The following is a 15280-nucleotide window of genomic DNA, read 5'->3' as shown; positions in this document are numbered from 1 at the left end:
GCTGGCAAACACCAGAAGCCAGAAGAGGCATGGAAGCATTCTCTATTTGTCTTTCTAATCTCCTTCTGTTTCTCTGAATATCTTCATTTCTATCTCTGTGTTTTTGTCTCTTTCTCTGTTTGTCTTTCTGTTCTTCAATCTGTAATTTTGTTTTTGGCTCTCTGTCAGTGTCTTTGTCTCCCCTCTCTCTCTTGCTCTGCCCTGGCTATTTCCACTGCTCTATTTCTGCCTCTCATTTTTGGTCAAGGAAGGATTAGAAGGCAAGGAAGGATTCTCTCCTAGAGCTGTGAGAAAGAGAATGGCTCTGCTGACACCTTGATTTCAAACTTCTAGACACAAAAACATATAGTATATACTGCATGTTTCCATTTATATAAAGATCAAGAACAGGCAGAACTAATCTGTAGTAGAGATTGACTCTGATATAATAGCATGAGGAGGTTGCCTCTTACCAACAAGGAAATATGAAACTGGGTAAAACTCTAAAACTACCATCTCTGTGCATACAAAGATGTACAAAAAGCTGAGAAGTATTTATTGTTGAAAACAGTTGCTCTTTAGGAAAGAACAGTGCAAATCTATGGCAGGTTCTTGTCACAGTTAACATAGCCTAAGCAGGCACCCTTAGGATTAGCCCTGTCCTCCCAGGCCCTGGAAGAAGGAGTCTCCACCAGAATTATGAATCCCTAGGGTTGGAAGCTGGAAGTACCAGGGAGTGATATTTGATTGTGGGAAGAGATGGTGAGTGAAGGGTGTGGAAGGAAGACTAAATGAGAGAGATAGAGAAGGACAAAGATTAAGTGACAGGAAAAGAAATAGAGACACAGAAGAGCATCAGAGACAGAAACAGAGCCTCAGGAAGACAAAGAGATTGAGGACACAGCAGAGGAGAGAGGGAAATATAGACAGAGATAGAGTGAGAGAGAAAGTGACTAGGAGACACACAGAGAACAAAAATGACAGTCAGAAATAGAAAAGTGGAAATAGCCAGGGCAGAGCAAGAGAGGTGAGACAAAAACACTGACAGAGAGCCAGAGACAAAAACACAGATTGAAGAACAGAAAGACAAACAGAGAAATAGACAAAAACACAGAGATAGAAATGAAGATATTCAGAGAAACAGGAGACTAGAAAGACAAATAGTGACAGGGCAAAGAGAGAGGAAGAGACTGAGGGAAAGGGGTACAGTGAGAGAAACTGAGAAGCAAGGACAGGTTCAGGATCTAAAGTCCAGAAAGAGAAACTTACAGCAAAGCCCCTAACCCAGGAACTGGAGTGGCAGAATTTGAACCAGAATCTGATCAGCAGGGGGAGGGCACCAGCATGAGGAGTCACATTTGTTTGACATTTAACATTCAAAATACCAATATTTACAATGAGAATAATCATCTACTTATATTTCCATAACTCTCTGAGATAAAGCACTTGAAGTTGGGAATAAAGATGTTTGCAGACACATGCTGGTTATATGCGGAACAGGTGCTGAATCCCAATTCCTGGGAATTTCTTCTTTCAAAACAAGCTGCTTTCTTTTGTTCAGTGAATAAGTGTGTCCAGGACCGAGGTGACACCATGCAGGGAGTGGAAAGGGTATGAGATTCAGACCTCACCCTTAACCTGGCTCTCCTTTGCCAGCTTAAGCCAGGTCTGTAGCTGCTGAAAGATGTTCTGTGGGGAGGTGGGAAGCATTTTGAAAGTCAGACTTCAGCACCAGCAGAAGGAAGGAACATGCAAGTGATTATTCAAATGAGAATGCAAATTATTCAGAGACGTTTTTCTCTTACCTGGCGCCCTAGGCGGAGGCTGGGGGAGTCTGAGGGCCTCTCAGGTGCCATGTCCAAGCAGTGGGAGCCAGTGCGGATAAGAAGAGCTGATTCTGAGGATCCTAAAGCCTGCGTTACACTTAGCACATGCCAGGGGTCTGTGTCCCCTGGAAAGAAAGGAGAAGATGGGGCTAGGTAGATGGGGGCTGGGAGAGGGATGGGGCTATGTTGAGCTGGGGCTAGGTGGAAGTTTAGGAGCCAGGTTTTGATAGCATGCTCACCATTAACAAACAGCACTTGGTTAGCCCCAGGGGTCTGGCCACCGTAGTAGGAGTTTGTTTGAGCCACAGCCTGGGCTACTGACAAGGCTGAGAGCCCGAACACCTTCTCACATAGGTCTAGCTGGGAGGGCAGTGCAGGGAGCTGGGAGAAAGGACATCTGGGATTCTCACAGGTGACATCTGTGTAGGGAGATACCTGTAAGTGTGGGTATACAGCCAGCCCACCACTCTCCTTTAATAATCATTTTCAGAGCTTTCCTCAGTGATGACCAGAACATTTGTAATACTCCCTTCAAGGAGCTCACAGTCCTGGCAGAGAGACTCATACAGTCCCCCAACAGTGACAGCCCAGAGTGATCAGGGCTATGATGGAAAAAGGCCAGAAGGCAGGGATCCCAGAGGAAACACAATGGGCTCAGGGAAAGCATCCTGCAAAGGATAAGACCTTGAGAAATGAGTAGGACTGAGCCAAACAAAGATAGAGAGAGAAGGCATAACAAATAGAGGAAATAGCATGTGCAAAGGTCTGGAATGCTCGGAGCTCAAATTGTATTATGTCTCCCCTTCTTAAAATCCATAGCTCACTGTGCTTTCAGGGTAAAGCTAACCCATAACATCAGATTAATTCATCCCTTCCCTCCCTATTTGTTGACCACCTACCATGTGCTCAGATAAATGTTATACACTATTGGACACACGGTGGCAATCAAGACAGCTCCAGGTTCTGCTGTCACAGGACTCAATCCAGGGGGGAAGACAGGCAATAAAAAATGTATGATGACAGGCTGTGTAAAATGCTAAAGAGAACACAGAGCTATCGAAGTCGGAGGTGGGAAGGCTGACTTATCTTGAGGGATCATGGCTTCCTGAGGGAGGGCATCCTGTTGAGACTTGAAGATGAATAATCTAAGCAAAGTAAACAGCATGTACAAAGATGCTAAGGTGTTAGGAAGACTAATGTATTAAGAGGGTTAAAATATGTCAAGCCTTATAATAATAACAATAGCAAGGGTTTATGGAATACTTACTGTAGACCTGCATTATTCTTAGAATGTTACAAATATTACCTCTTTTAGTGCTTGAAACAACCCTATGAGAGAAGTACTGTTTGTATTCCCACTTTATAGATGTGGAAACAGGCATAGAGAAGTAAGTCACTTGCCCAAGTTTGCCCAAGATCACGAGTAGAAAATGGAGCTGGAGCTGGAATTTGAACATTTAACTTTACCATATGTAGTATTTGGGAGATGCTTATACTAAAAAAAAATCTGTTGTATATCTGAAATTCAAATTTAACTGGGCATCCTATATTATATCTGGCAACCTTACCCTGGGGTCTTTGAGGAGCTGTGGTTTTGAGTAGAGGAGGGACAAGTTTATATTTACAAGGATCTCTGTGGATGCTATGAGAAAGTTGGATTGTAGAGATGAAGTGAAAACCATGAGACCAGAGAGGAGGCTGGGAAGGGATCTAGGCAAGAAAGGATGGAGGTTTCTAGCAGGACAGCAGAAGTAGGCACAGAAAGCAGAAGGGATGGACTACAGAGTTCTCCATGCACAGTGAGGAGGACTCAGTAATTGACAGGCTAGCTAGAAAATGGGAAGGAAGCAACTAAAACAAGGCTCAAGTTTCTAGTCTGGTGGGTGGGGAAAGGGGGGCATCCTTGGAATGGGGACACAGAGAAAGAACAGGCTGAAGGGAAGATCACTCAAGTGGAGACCTCGGTGTGTGCGTGAGGAGGCATATGAGGGCCAAGCACATGCGCACACTAGTATGGCTTCCACCTTTCTCCAGCCCAACATCTGCAGGTTACACAATGCCTGAGAGCCAGGTCGAAATGAGTCCAGACCACCTGTAAGATGACTTGTCTGGGCACAGTAAAAAGGTTGTTTGAGGGGACAAAGTTAGGGTTAGGCTAGTCACTTACAGAAGCCAAACTCGGTACATGTCTGGTACAACCACTGCCGGTCACCCACACCAGACAGTTGAGGTTCTGTGCTCTTCAGCTGTGCCACTGTCTCTGCTCGGGAAAAGCTTAAACACTTCTGGCCCAGGCTGTGCAAGACAATCTAGGGAAAAATGTACATACATAAGACATAAATTCCTCCTCTCTTCCCAGCAAGCCAGGGCCCAAAGGCCTATGTCCCCAGAGGTCAAAAGCCAGAAATAGAAGGGTGAGTTCCTGAGTTCTCCTGGGAGTCAGTGGTCAGAGTGGGTGGACGCCTGGGTCCTTGTGCTCACCTGCACCGCCCGACGAAGACCGCAGTAGGGCGTGGAGTGGCTGCGGTTGCCCCCGCCCCCGAGGAGAAGTCCGCAGAGCTGTCGCACGCTTAGCGGCGCTCCCGCCTGCCCATCATACTGCACTGCACCTCCCACCAGTGCCTGCAGCGCCCCCAGCAGCTCCGCCTGGTTTTCAGCGCTGCCCAGGGTACCGCACGCGCTCAGCTCAGTCCGCAACGCTGCCTGAGCCGCCCCACCCAAGCGCAGCCGCCGCTCCACTTCCGCGAAGGCGGCGGAGACCGCCGCCCGGCACTGTGGGAAGCAAGAGCCGAGGTCCGCCAATACTTAGGCTGGGCCTCGGCTTTCCCTGCCCAGGACCTGCGTCCTCCTTGGGTTCCCCACTTTCCTGCAGCGAGACTCAGAGGATGCAGACCCAGCTCTTAGCCCAAGCTCCCGCCCACAGGCCCCCGCCCCCAGACCTTGGACCGGCAGCCCTCCTCCTCGGGGTCTTCCCTGCAGGCCCCGCCCTCCGTTGTGGCCCCGCCCCACCTTGAGCCTTACCTCCGGATAGGATCGTCCCTGCCCAAACCCCGCCCTCCCTGGGGAGCGCTTCTTTTCTTGGTGCCCCGCCTCTTCGTCAGCTCCCGCCTTCTTCCAAAACCTGCCTATTCTCCCGAGCTCCGACCTTCCTTAGACCTCGCCACGTTGCAGGTTTCGCCCTTCTGTGGCCTTCGGTTCCCTGGCATCCGAGGCCTCTTTTCCCTCCCAGTCCCCCTCGGTCTAGGCCCCACCTCCTACCTCCAGGGACCCGCCGATCGCCGTGCTCATTAGGCTTCTGGATACCACCTGTGGTCGGACCGCAGAGGAAGGTATCGGAAGTGTCAAGGGTCTCCGTCCACTGGGACCCCCCTACCTTCCGCACCTGCTGCCCGCCATCCTTACGTCATTATACTCGGAGAAATCCAGCACGGCCCGCACCGGGGCGGAGGAGGCAACGGACGCGAAAATGAGATGGGGGAACTAAGGAAGGAGACGCCGTCAGAATGCGGGCTGAGGGACTGGAATCGCATATCTTCCTGCCTCTGTGTCACTCCCTCGCTGTGTGATCTCGGGCTCTTGTGAGGACAGCTTGTGCAAAATTCTTGGGGGGCGGGAGGAAGGTAGTGGTGGGAGGGTATTTCTATTATCTGAGACTGGGGCCCTGGAGTCCGAGTTCCCTCCCCCCAGCCCACCCGCAGAAGTCGCAGGACCTTCAGCCGGGCCCAGGCGGCCAAGGAGCCGGCATAGGAGCCTCCGAAGCAGATCCAGGGGCTGGAGGAGGAGACGTTAAAGAGGCGGGAAAGTGCCAGGCGGGCAGAGACCACATCAGCCAGCCTAGGGTCAGAGGGGGGACTCGGTCGGTCCTCATCGCTGGGAATCCCTGAAGATTTCCCCATTCTGGGGGAAACTGGGATCCAGATACATGAATGGGTGAATCTGGCCAGAAGCCAGGGCTGTTTTCTCATGATGTGTTTTCAAGGGTTCTCAAAGCCACATACACTTCCCAGAACATGTGTGCCTAGGCCAAGGGAGACCCTGTCCTCGTCCACTTTCTAGAAAGCCTCCACCCTCTTTCCCTTCTCGTTTTAGGTAGGAGAGGAAAAAATTCCAAGTCAGTTTAAATGAAAACCTGACAAATGTAGGGAAGGGTTGAGGGCACTCAAGGAGGGCTACTCAGAGGAGAAGGAGGGATCCTAACCTAATGAGTCAGAAGGTATTGGGAGAGGGAACAGACACAAAGAGAAATGGAAAGTGAAGTTTGGATATGTCTAACATCCTCTTTCTCCTCCCAAAGGCTTTCTTTCTTCCCTAACGTTTCTGAAATGGCCTGCAGTTGGTGCCATCCTGCTGTAGTTAGAAAACCGTTTAGCTTGTAGAAAAGATTAAGATGCAGAGAGAGACAGAGATGGAGACAAAGAGGCACATATGTAGATACAGAGACGGAGAAAATGACACAGACAGGCAAAGAGACTATTACAGACAGAAACAGACAGAGACACCAATGAGGAAAGAAAAAGCTAAGTTCTGTAAGAATAAAGCAGATGAAAGAAACAAAAAGCAGGTGAAGTAAAGTTGGGGGAAAAATGGTGGGGGTTGTTAACAGGAGTGAGATGCACTGAAGGAGGCTGGGGTGGGAGCCATACAAATACCTGGGGGAAGGTCACGCCATGCAGAGAGATGAGTTCAAAGGCTCAAGGCAGGAATGTGCCTGTAAGTCTGGAGGACAGTGAGGACTTCAGTGTAGCTGGAGCCCAGTGAATGTGAGAGAGTGGAGGTCAGAGTTAACTAGAGGCCAAAACCCATTGGACCCCATGGCCACTGTAAAAGCTTTGACCTTACTCTGAGCAATGCAGAAGACGTCTGAGGGACTTAAGCCAGGGAGGATCATGACCTGGTTTATGTACTAACAGAATTACTCTGATTTCCACCTGGAAGTCAAGGGCAGAGCAGGGAAAATGGTGAAAATGGTGAGAATGCTGTGGCTGTAATCCAGGTAAGAAATGCTGGTGGTCTGCACAGTGATACAGTGGCTTACTTCAGACAGAGACACAGAAACAGAAAGAATACAGGATAAGAGAAAGACAGGTAGGGAGAGACAGAGACCCAGAAATGGAAAGAGAAAAAACAAGATACTGTAAAAGACAGAAGAAAACAGAGGGAACCAGAGACTCAGAGGTTGATTTCAGACAATGGAGGAGAGAGACACAGATGCAGAGATGCCAAAGCACAGACATTCCTGTCCTTTGACCATAAATACTTTCCCTTCCTCCACTCACGCATGGCGGCTGGACAAGAAGCGGAGCTGGGCCATTTCCAGGCCTCCAGCAGGTATACTCAGCCCATAAAATCTGTGTTCCAGGCTTATCACCAAGGCACCCCAGGCTGGGGCCAGGGCTGCGGGATGGCCTGTGAAGAGTGTATGGGTGGGTGGGTGTGAGATGCAACTTGAGTTTAAGTCCCTGCACCCCTCAGGTCTCACAGCATTGCAATATGCAGCTCCCCTTCCTGGTCCCCACCAGCATCCCAACTCCTTCTTTTCCCCAACCTTGCCTCTTACCTCTCATCACTGAGCCAGGCCCAAGGCTGCCCTCACCCCCAAGATGCAGGAATATGGGTCCATCCTCACCAACCCAATGTTGCTCATTCACCCAGTAACGCTAAGAGGTGGGATGGGGAAGAAGAAATGGCATTGTGAGTGAGAGTCCTGACTTATTCTCGATTCCTCATTTGTTCCAGTCTCTCTCCCTAATGGATCTTTCCTTATGTACTTAACAGTATCTGAAATGAGCTTGTTTATTTACTTGCTCACTTTTCTCCTGTTCATCTCATCTAGAATGCAAAATCTACAAAAGCAAATTTTTGGCCTGCTTTTTCACTCTGATATCCCCAGAACTGAGGGAGTGGCTCTCACATTGAAGGAACTTGCTATTTCTTGAAGTAATAATTGTAGAATAAGACATAAATGCAGATGGATTTAGGAATAAGATCCAAGTGGGATGATCTTTGGAGACTAAATACAGAGGAAGCACTGAAAAATGGTAAATTTGTTCCTTCTTTTGGTAGATATCTTTGAGTGCTGTTGTGAGCTAGGTCTGATTCCAAAGCTGGTTCAAATTTCTGCTACCTACTGAGACCTCGTGGTAGGTTTTGTGTCCAGTCTGGACAGGGAGAAGGGGGTAGGGAGGAGCAGTGAAAGAATGAATGTGAATGACAGAGAGAAAGAAATGGTGAAAGGCAAGATCTGAGAGACAAAAAGAGTGGGACCCCGGGGAGAGGGGAGACTAAGGCCAAATCTAAAAAACAGGGAAGGAAAAGGGATACTGATAGAAGGCATAACATGAGATTCAAGCAGAGGGATGGGGAGAACTGAGGTGTGGAGAGGGAAAAAAGTGCAGACTGAGGAAGAGATGAGGGAGACTGAGGAGAGGGCAGGATGGGCAGTGGACTCCCCTTCTGGCCTCACCTGCAGGAAGGATCGCCTGTCGGACACGTTGAAGGGGTCCAGCAGTTGCTCCAGCCACCCCACTTTTGGGAGGGTCGCAGCACCTGGCCCCAGGCTCAGGCCCAGGCCCTGGGCAGAGCTCTCCTGAAACTGCTGAATGTGCTCACCCAGGCGCCTAAGAAGGGAGGCTGTGGGACATGGAGGGGAGGAAGTCAGGCTGGCCCCCTTAGGATGCCCTGCTTGACCCCCAGCCTCCTCTTACCTGGAGCCGAGAGTCCCCAGAGGGAAACCAAGAGCAGAGGGCCCAGCCACCGGGCAAGCCAGACAGTCATGGTGTTTGGGACTCTGTTCTCCCCCAGGAGGACCTTTATCTTATCCTCAGCAGCTGGGCTTTAAATCCATCACCTTTCAGCAGAGGCTCAGGTTTCTTTCCTTTCCTGGCAGGTCAAGCGTCTGTAGGAACTGCTAAAGCGGGGCAGGGACGCTAGAGTCTGTACACAGAGGCTGCTGATGCGGCATCGGAACTCCCAGTTCCTTCTCTCTGGGCCTCTCAGTCTGTTCTTCCCTCAGCTCTCAGTAACCCTCACTGTCTCAGTCTCCTTCTCTCCACCCTTCAGTCTACCCTTTCTTTATCTCAGATTCCTCCTTTGCATGCCTTACTGTCCTTCAACCTCTGTCTCTCCCCACCTCAGCACCTCCTCTGGAATCCCAGTTGCCCACTTATTCTCAGTCTTTTCTTTCTGCCCCTCAGCATATCTTCAGTACCCCTCAGTTGTTCCCACACTCAGTCTCTCTCTCTCTTTGTCCTCAGCACCCCCATCTCTTTTTCAGTCTTTCTCTCCATCCTCCAGTCTCTCTGTCCCCCAATCTCACCTTGTCTATTTTCCAGCCCCCTCACTTTCTGCTCCTCTTCACTGCCCACTGCCCCGAACCTCTCTGACCCACAATCTCACACTGTTCATAGATTTATTACAGTTCTTTGAACATACCAGGCTTTCTTCTGCCTTAGGGTTCTTATTGTTCCCACCCTGTGGATTGTGATTTCCCCATATATCCACATGACTTGCTCCCTCACTTCAATCAGATCTTTATTCAAAGGACATTCATTCAGAAAGGTCTTCCATGGTCATCTTTTTAAAAATTGCCAAACCTATGGCCCTCTTCTATTCCTTTTCAAACTTTATTCCTAATTCTTTTTCCCCCCTTCCCTCCTTCCTTCCTTCCTTCCTTCCTTCCTTCCTTCCTTCCTTCCTTCCTTCCTTCCTTCCTTCCTTCCTTCCTTCTTCTTTCTGTCTGTCTGTCTGTCTGTCTGTCTGTCTCTCTGTCTTTTTTTTGATGGAGTCTAGCTCTGTTGCCCAGGCTAGAGTGCAGTGGTGTGATCTTGGCTCACTGCAAACTCTGCCTCTCGAGTTCAAGCGATTCTCCTGCCTCAGCCTCCCAAGTAGCTGGGACTACAGGCGCCCACCATTACGCCTGGCTTTTTTTTTTTTTTTTTTTTTTTTTGTAATTTTTAGTAGAAACCGGTTTTCACCATGTTAGCAAGGTTGGTCTCTATCTCCTGACCTCATGATCCGCCCAACTTGGCCTCCCAAAGTGCTGGGATTACAGGCATGAGCGACCGCGCCCAGCCCCTAATTCTTTTTCATAGAACTTGTCAGTATGAGAAATATTGTACATTTAAAAAATTATTCCCATAAATTTAAAAAATATATCCAGAATCTGATGACTTCTCACTACCTTCAGTGCTACTTCTGCTGAGCCACCATCATCTCTGACTTGGGATATCATGGAAGCCTTTTAGCTGGTCTACCTGTTTCTGCCTCATGATTTATTCTACACTCAGCAGACAGAGAGATATAATTAAATATTAGCCCAGTCATTCACAATCATTCACTCCCTGGTTCAGAACACTTCCCTGGTGCCTCATCTTACTCAAAGTAAATCTAAAGTTTTGAAAACAGTTTTTAAAACTCTGTATGACCTGGCCCCCTATTATATATACTGTCATGATTTCATCTCCTACCCCTCCTGGGTTCACTGCTCCAGCTGCATTGGGCTATTTTATATTTCACAAGACACACTCCTTCCTTAGAATTTTTGCTCTCATTGGATGCTTTTCCTCCAAATACCTGCAAGTCTTATTTATCACTTCCTGTAGTTCTCCATTCATGTATTTTATCTTACCAAATGGGTTTTACCTGACCACCCTTATAAAATGGCACAACCCCTGACACCCTTCCCCTGATCCTTCTGTTGTCACTCCCTGATAGTGATGACATTTTATTGCATTTCTCTTCCAAACCATTCCCCAGGAAGTAAGCTTATTGTGGGAAGGAATTTTGTCTGTTTTGTTCACTGGTGTACTCATAACACCTAAACTACTTCAAGGCACTTGATAGGTTCTCAACGAATATGCAATGAGCAAAAGGCTATATGGATAAATTGATTAATTAATGAATTAGTTTTCTGCTCAGGAAAGAATTCCCTAAGAATGTAACCTAAGAGCTGAGGCAAGGGAGTGAGTGGGGAGGAAGGAAGGCAGGAAAAAAAAAATATCTGAGGCAAGAATGAGGGGCTGTGGGGAGCATGAGGTTATCTGGAGTCAGAGGGTTTCTGGCCCAAGCAAAAGCAGGTGCAAAGACTCTGAGTAACAAACCCGCTTGGCACCTCCAAGGAACATCAGCAGTTAGTGGGCTGGAAAGTCAATGAAGGAATTTGAATTAGATGAGAAGAGAGAAGTAATCAGAGATTCAACCCTGCTGGCAAGCCATAGAAAGGGCTTTGGTTTTTATTTAAAGACTGATATATGGCCAAGCGCAGTTGCTCATGCTTGTAATCCCAGCACTTTGGAAGGCCAAGGCAGGCGGATCACAAGGTCATGAGTTCGAGACCAGCCTGGCTGACATGGTGAAACCCTGTCTCTAGTAAAATTACAAACATTAACTGGGCATGGTGGTGGGGGCGCCTGTAATCCCATCTACTCAGGAGGCTGAGGCAGGAGAATCGCTTGAACCCGGGAGGCGGAGCTTGCAGTGAGCCGAGATCAGGCCACTACACTCCAGCCTGGGCAACAGAGCTAGACTCCATCTCAAAAAAAAAAAAAAAAAAAAAGACTGATATGTTACCATAAGGATCCCTTTAACAAATTAATACGTAAGTAAATTTAAAGTTGGGTGTGGTGGTGCATGTCTGTATTCTCAGCTACTTGGGAGGCTGGGGCGGGAGGGCTGGGATTTCGAAGCTGCAGTGTGCTGTGATCGAGCCTGTGAATAGCCACTGCACTCCATACTGGGCAACACAGTAAGAACCCATCTTTTAAAAAATGTATTAGTAAATTTCTAAATTTATTTTTTGATAAATACCAATTTACGTAGTTGTTTTAATTGCTGGAAAGACACGGATCTTTATCCCAACTCAATAATAAGACAAATAGCACAATTGGAAAGTGAAAAGGGGTTTGAATAGGTATTTCTCCAAAGAAAATATACCAGTGGCCAATAAGCACATGACAAGATGCTCAACATCATTAGCCATTATTAAAATGCATTTTTTTTTTTTTTTTTTTTTAGACAGAGTCTCACTCTGTCGCCCAGGCTGAAATGCAGTGGTGTGATCTTGGCTCACTACAACCTCCACCTACTAGATTCAAGTGATTCTCCTGCCTCAGCCTCCCGAGCAGCTGGAATTACAAGTGCACACCACCACGCCTGGCTATTTTGCATTTTTAGTAGAGACGGGGTTTCACCATGTTGGCCAGGCTGGTCTCGAACTCCTGAACTCAAGAGATCCACCCACCTCGGCCTCCCAAAGTGCTGGGATTACAAGCGTGAGCCACTGCACCCAGCCACTAAAACGCAAATGAAAACTATGAGATAATCCTTCATACTGACAAAAAATGGCTCTGATAAAGATAGGCAATACAAGCATTGGAAATGTAAAAGGAAACAGCCACTGTAGAAGACTCTTGAACTCATTTTTTTTTTTAAATCACTTTTGTTAGGTATAATTTACATACTATAAAACTCACCTGTTTTTAAGTGTACAATGTAATGTTTTTTAGTAGATTTACAGATTTGTGCATCTATTAGCAGAGTCTAGTTTTAGAACATTTTCAGTAACCCCCAGAAAGTCTCTTCATGCCTATTTGCAGTGAATTCCCATTTCTATCCTTGGCCTCAGACAACCGTTAATTTATTTTCTCTATGTATTTTTTTGCCTTTTTTGAACATTCCATATAAAAGGAATTCTACGGTATATGCTTTTTTATGTCTGGCTTCTTTCACTTAGCATAATGCTTTTGAGGTTCATCCATGTTGTAGCAGGTATCAGCATTTCATTTCCTTTTATGGCTGAATAATATCCTCTTTTATGGATATACTATATTTGAGTTATCTATTAATCAGTTAATGGGCATTTGGGTTATTTCCTCTTTTTGCTATTGTGACTAATGCCACTATGAACATTTGTGTACTGGTCTTTTTGTTGAGATACATTTTCATTTCTATTCGGTAGATACCTAGATGTGGAATTACCAGAGCATATATTAAAATAAAATTTAACTTTTAAAGAAATTGAACTGAACTGTTTTCCAAAGTGGCTATACCATTTGTTCATGTAATTTCTTAGACTCCAGAAACCTGAGCCAAACAGGTAGAAAGCCCCCAATTTCAAACATGAACACGCTGGAAAAGTGAGAACTGAAAGACGCCAGGAAAAATCATTGAATAGAGAGGACCAGAGGCTGCCAGATTATCCCTTCAGGCATGAAACTGAATCTTTTTATTGTGGGCAGAGGTGCCTGCTGCTTGAAGTTCAGCGGGTCAGACCCCTGGCGAGCATAGACATGATGTCCTTCAGGAGGGTCAGAAATTTCCGTAGATTCCCCAGTCAGAAGCTCCAGGTTTGAAAACGTCTGCATCCTTTGTCTACTCCATGAGTAGGATTTAAAACCAAAGTTTGTTTGTTTTAATCAAAAAAGATTATTATTTTTATTGAGGCAGGGGTAGAAGGTGGGAAGGGACTTCTTTCCAGTCTCAGATTATCTACGAGAAGAATGTTGATGAAGTTAATGCTTTCTTTTTTTTTTTTTTTTTTTTTTTTTGAGACGGAGTCTCGCTCTGTCGCCCAGGCTGGAGTGCAGTGGCCGATCTCAGCTCACTGCAAGCTCCGCCTCCCGGGTTCACGCCATTCTCCTGCCTCAGCCTCCCGAGTAGCTGGGACTACAGGCGCCCGCCACCGCGCCCGGCTAGTTTTTTGTATTTTTTAGTAGAGACGGGGTTTCACCATGTTAGCCAGGATGGTCTCGATCTCCTGACCTCGTGATCCGCCCGTCTCGGCCTCCCAAAGTGCTAGGATTACAGGCTTGAGCCACCGCGCCCGGCCGATGAAGTTAATGTTTTCAAAGCAAAGACAAGTCAGTGGAATGATTGGTAGCTTAGTTGGGCTCGAGTGTGGTCCTAGCACCCACAAAATTGTGGGTTTGCTTCCAGTACCCGTACCTTCTCTATGGTTTTTGTTCCTCTGAACTGTTCTTACCAGAAGTCATCTCAATTTGAGCAGTAAAACAGGGGATAAATTATGATGCTCTAGGGAAGCTTTAAATCCATACCCTAGATTCCTTTGCCTTTTTAAACCATTGGCAGCCCAACAGATTCGTGATCATCGGCAGGCAGAACACTAGCGCTCTCACTCATTTCAATCCCCCGCGCCCCATCCAGCACGCTTTCATGAAGGTCAATCAACCGTCATAAACTATTTGCGAAATCCACCTGATAACTAAGGGCATCTTTTGATTTGTGTGAGCGACTTTCCATGTGATCTTGATTTCCTCTCAGCCCTTCACTCTGTCTCAAGCGCCTGGAGTTCCTGGGCCTACACAGAGAAAAGAGACCCATCTGTTTAAAGTGACACTGTTCAAAATGTATTTCCCATATCTTCCGTCCACCCTCGCCTTTTCCTTTGGGAGTTTAACTTTTTTCAGAGATCTCCTGCCCTCTCCTTGGGGACAGTTTCTTAGTTACTCCCTTTTGCTTTGAAGCCATTGCCTTCTTCTTCTCCAGAACCTCAGGCACTAGTGGAAGGAATTTGAATTCAAGAAACTCCTAATTATCTTGCAATTTCTGGTCTGCATCTTTCTTGGTCCTACCAGTGACCCGAAAAGGAATCAAGACTCCCCAAAATGAACCTTGGAACTCTCATGATGTCTCTGCTATGTTAGCTTCTGTCTGGGAGAGACTGTAAGGTCGAGATAGGTCCAGGTGTGCAGGTGGTAATGACGGGTACTGGGGCCATGCAATGAATGCCCAATGAGGATAGAAGAGGTCTTTAAATGCCTTTCTGTTCTGGGTCAGTCATATGTTTTTTTCAGGTCTATGCTGTATATATGAAAATTTCCTTTTTGATGAATTTTGAAAATTCATTATTGATTAATCTGGTTTTAAAATTTAAAAATATAGTTGACTCGCCAGGCATGGTGGCTCACGCCTGTGATCCCAGCACTTTGGGAGGCTGAGGTGGGTAGATCACGAGGTCAAGAGATCGAGACCATCCTGGCCAACATGGTGAAACTACTAAAACACATGTTTCTACTAAAAATACAAAAATTAGCTGGGTGTGGTGGTATGCGCCTGTAGTCCCAGCTACTCGGGAGGCTGAGGCAGAATTGCTTGAACCCAGGAGGCAGAGGTTACAGTGAGCCGAGATCACGCCACTGCACTCCAGCCTGGCGACAGAGCGAGAGACTCCATCTCAAAAAGAAGTTATATATATAAAAATATATATATAATATGTAAATATTGTATATATATACATAGTCCCAAATTAACTGACATGCATTACTGTCCTTTTTCTTCTAAAATGTTTAGCTAGAAGTGAGCTCCATTTTCTTGCTTCTAACTGCAAGATCAGCCTGACGAACATGGTGAAACCCCATCTCTATGAAACACACACACACACACACACACGCACAAAATTAGCTGGGCGTGGTATCACATGCCTGTAATCCCAGCTACTCAAGGAGCTGAGGCAGGAAAAT

General features: G+C 46.8%; 1 protein-coding gene across 1 annotated transcript; it reads right to left on the bottom strand.

Moving 5' to 3' along the window:
* Positions 1-517: 517 nt before the first annotated feature.
* On the bottom strand, positions 518-8583 carry PRSS16 (serine protease 16). Its single transcript, XM_007973417.3, has 12 exons — positions 8510-8583; positions 8269-8435; positions 7363-7462; positions 7082-7211; positions 5516-5639; positions 5208-5285; positions 5064-5111; positions 4287-4577; positions 3973-4114; positions 2045-2224; positions 1785-1930; positions 518-1668 (listed from the first exon to the last, which is right to left on the bottom strand). Exons 1-12 carry the CDS (start codon positions 8577-8579, stop codon positions 1600-1602), a joined length of 1545 nt encoding a protein of 514 aa, XP_007971608.1. The 5' UTR covers positions 8580-8583; the 3' UTR covers positions 518-1599.
* Between the last annotated feature and the right edge of the window lie 6697 nt (positions 8584-15280).

The sequence above is a fragment of the Chlorocebus sabaeus genome, chromosome 17 (assembly GCF_047675955.1).
Source record: "Chlorocebus sabaeus isolate Y175 chromosome 17, mChlSab1.0.hap1, whole genome shotgun sequence".
In the NCBI taxonomy this organism is placed as follows: Eukaryota; Metazoa; Chordata; class Mammalia; order Primates; family Cercopithecidae; genus Chlorocebus; species Chlorocebus sabaeus.
The sequence above is the reverse complement of the archived record's forward strand: the minus strand, read 5'-3'. Positions and strand labels throughout refer to the sequence as shown.

Coding starts and splice junctions, on each gene's coding strand:
- PRSS16 (XM_007973417.3), bottom strand. CDS start 8,579: ATGACTGTCTGGCTTGCCCGGTGGCTGGGCCCTCTGCTCTTGGTTTCC. Junction 7,463..8,268: donor ACAGGCGATCCTTCCTGCAG/GTGAGGCCAGAA, acceptor CCCACCTCTTAG/CGTTACTGGGTGAATGAGCA. Junction 5,640..7,081: donor TTCTTGTCCAGCCGCCATGC/GTGAGTGGAGGA, acceptor CTCTGACCCTAG/GCTGGCTGATGTGGTCTCTG.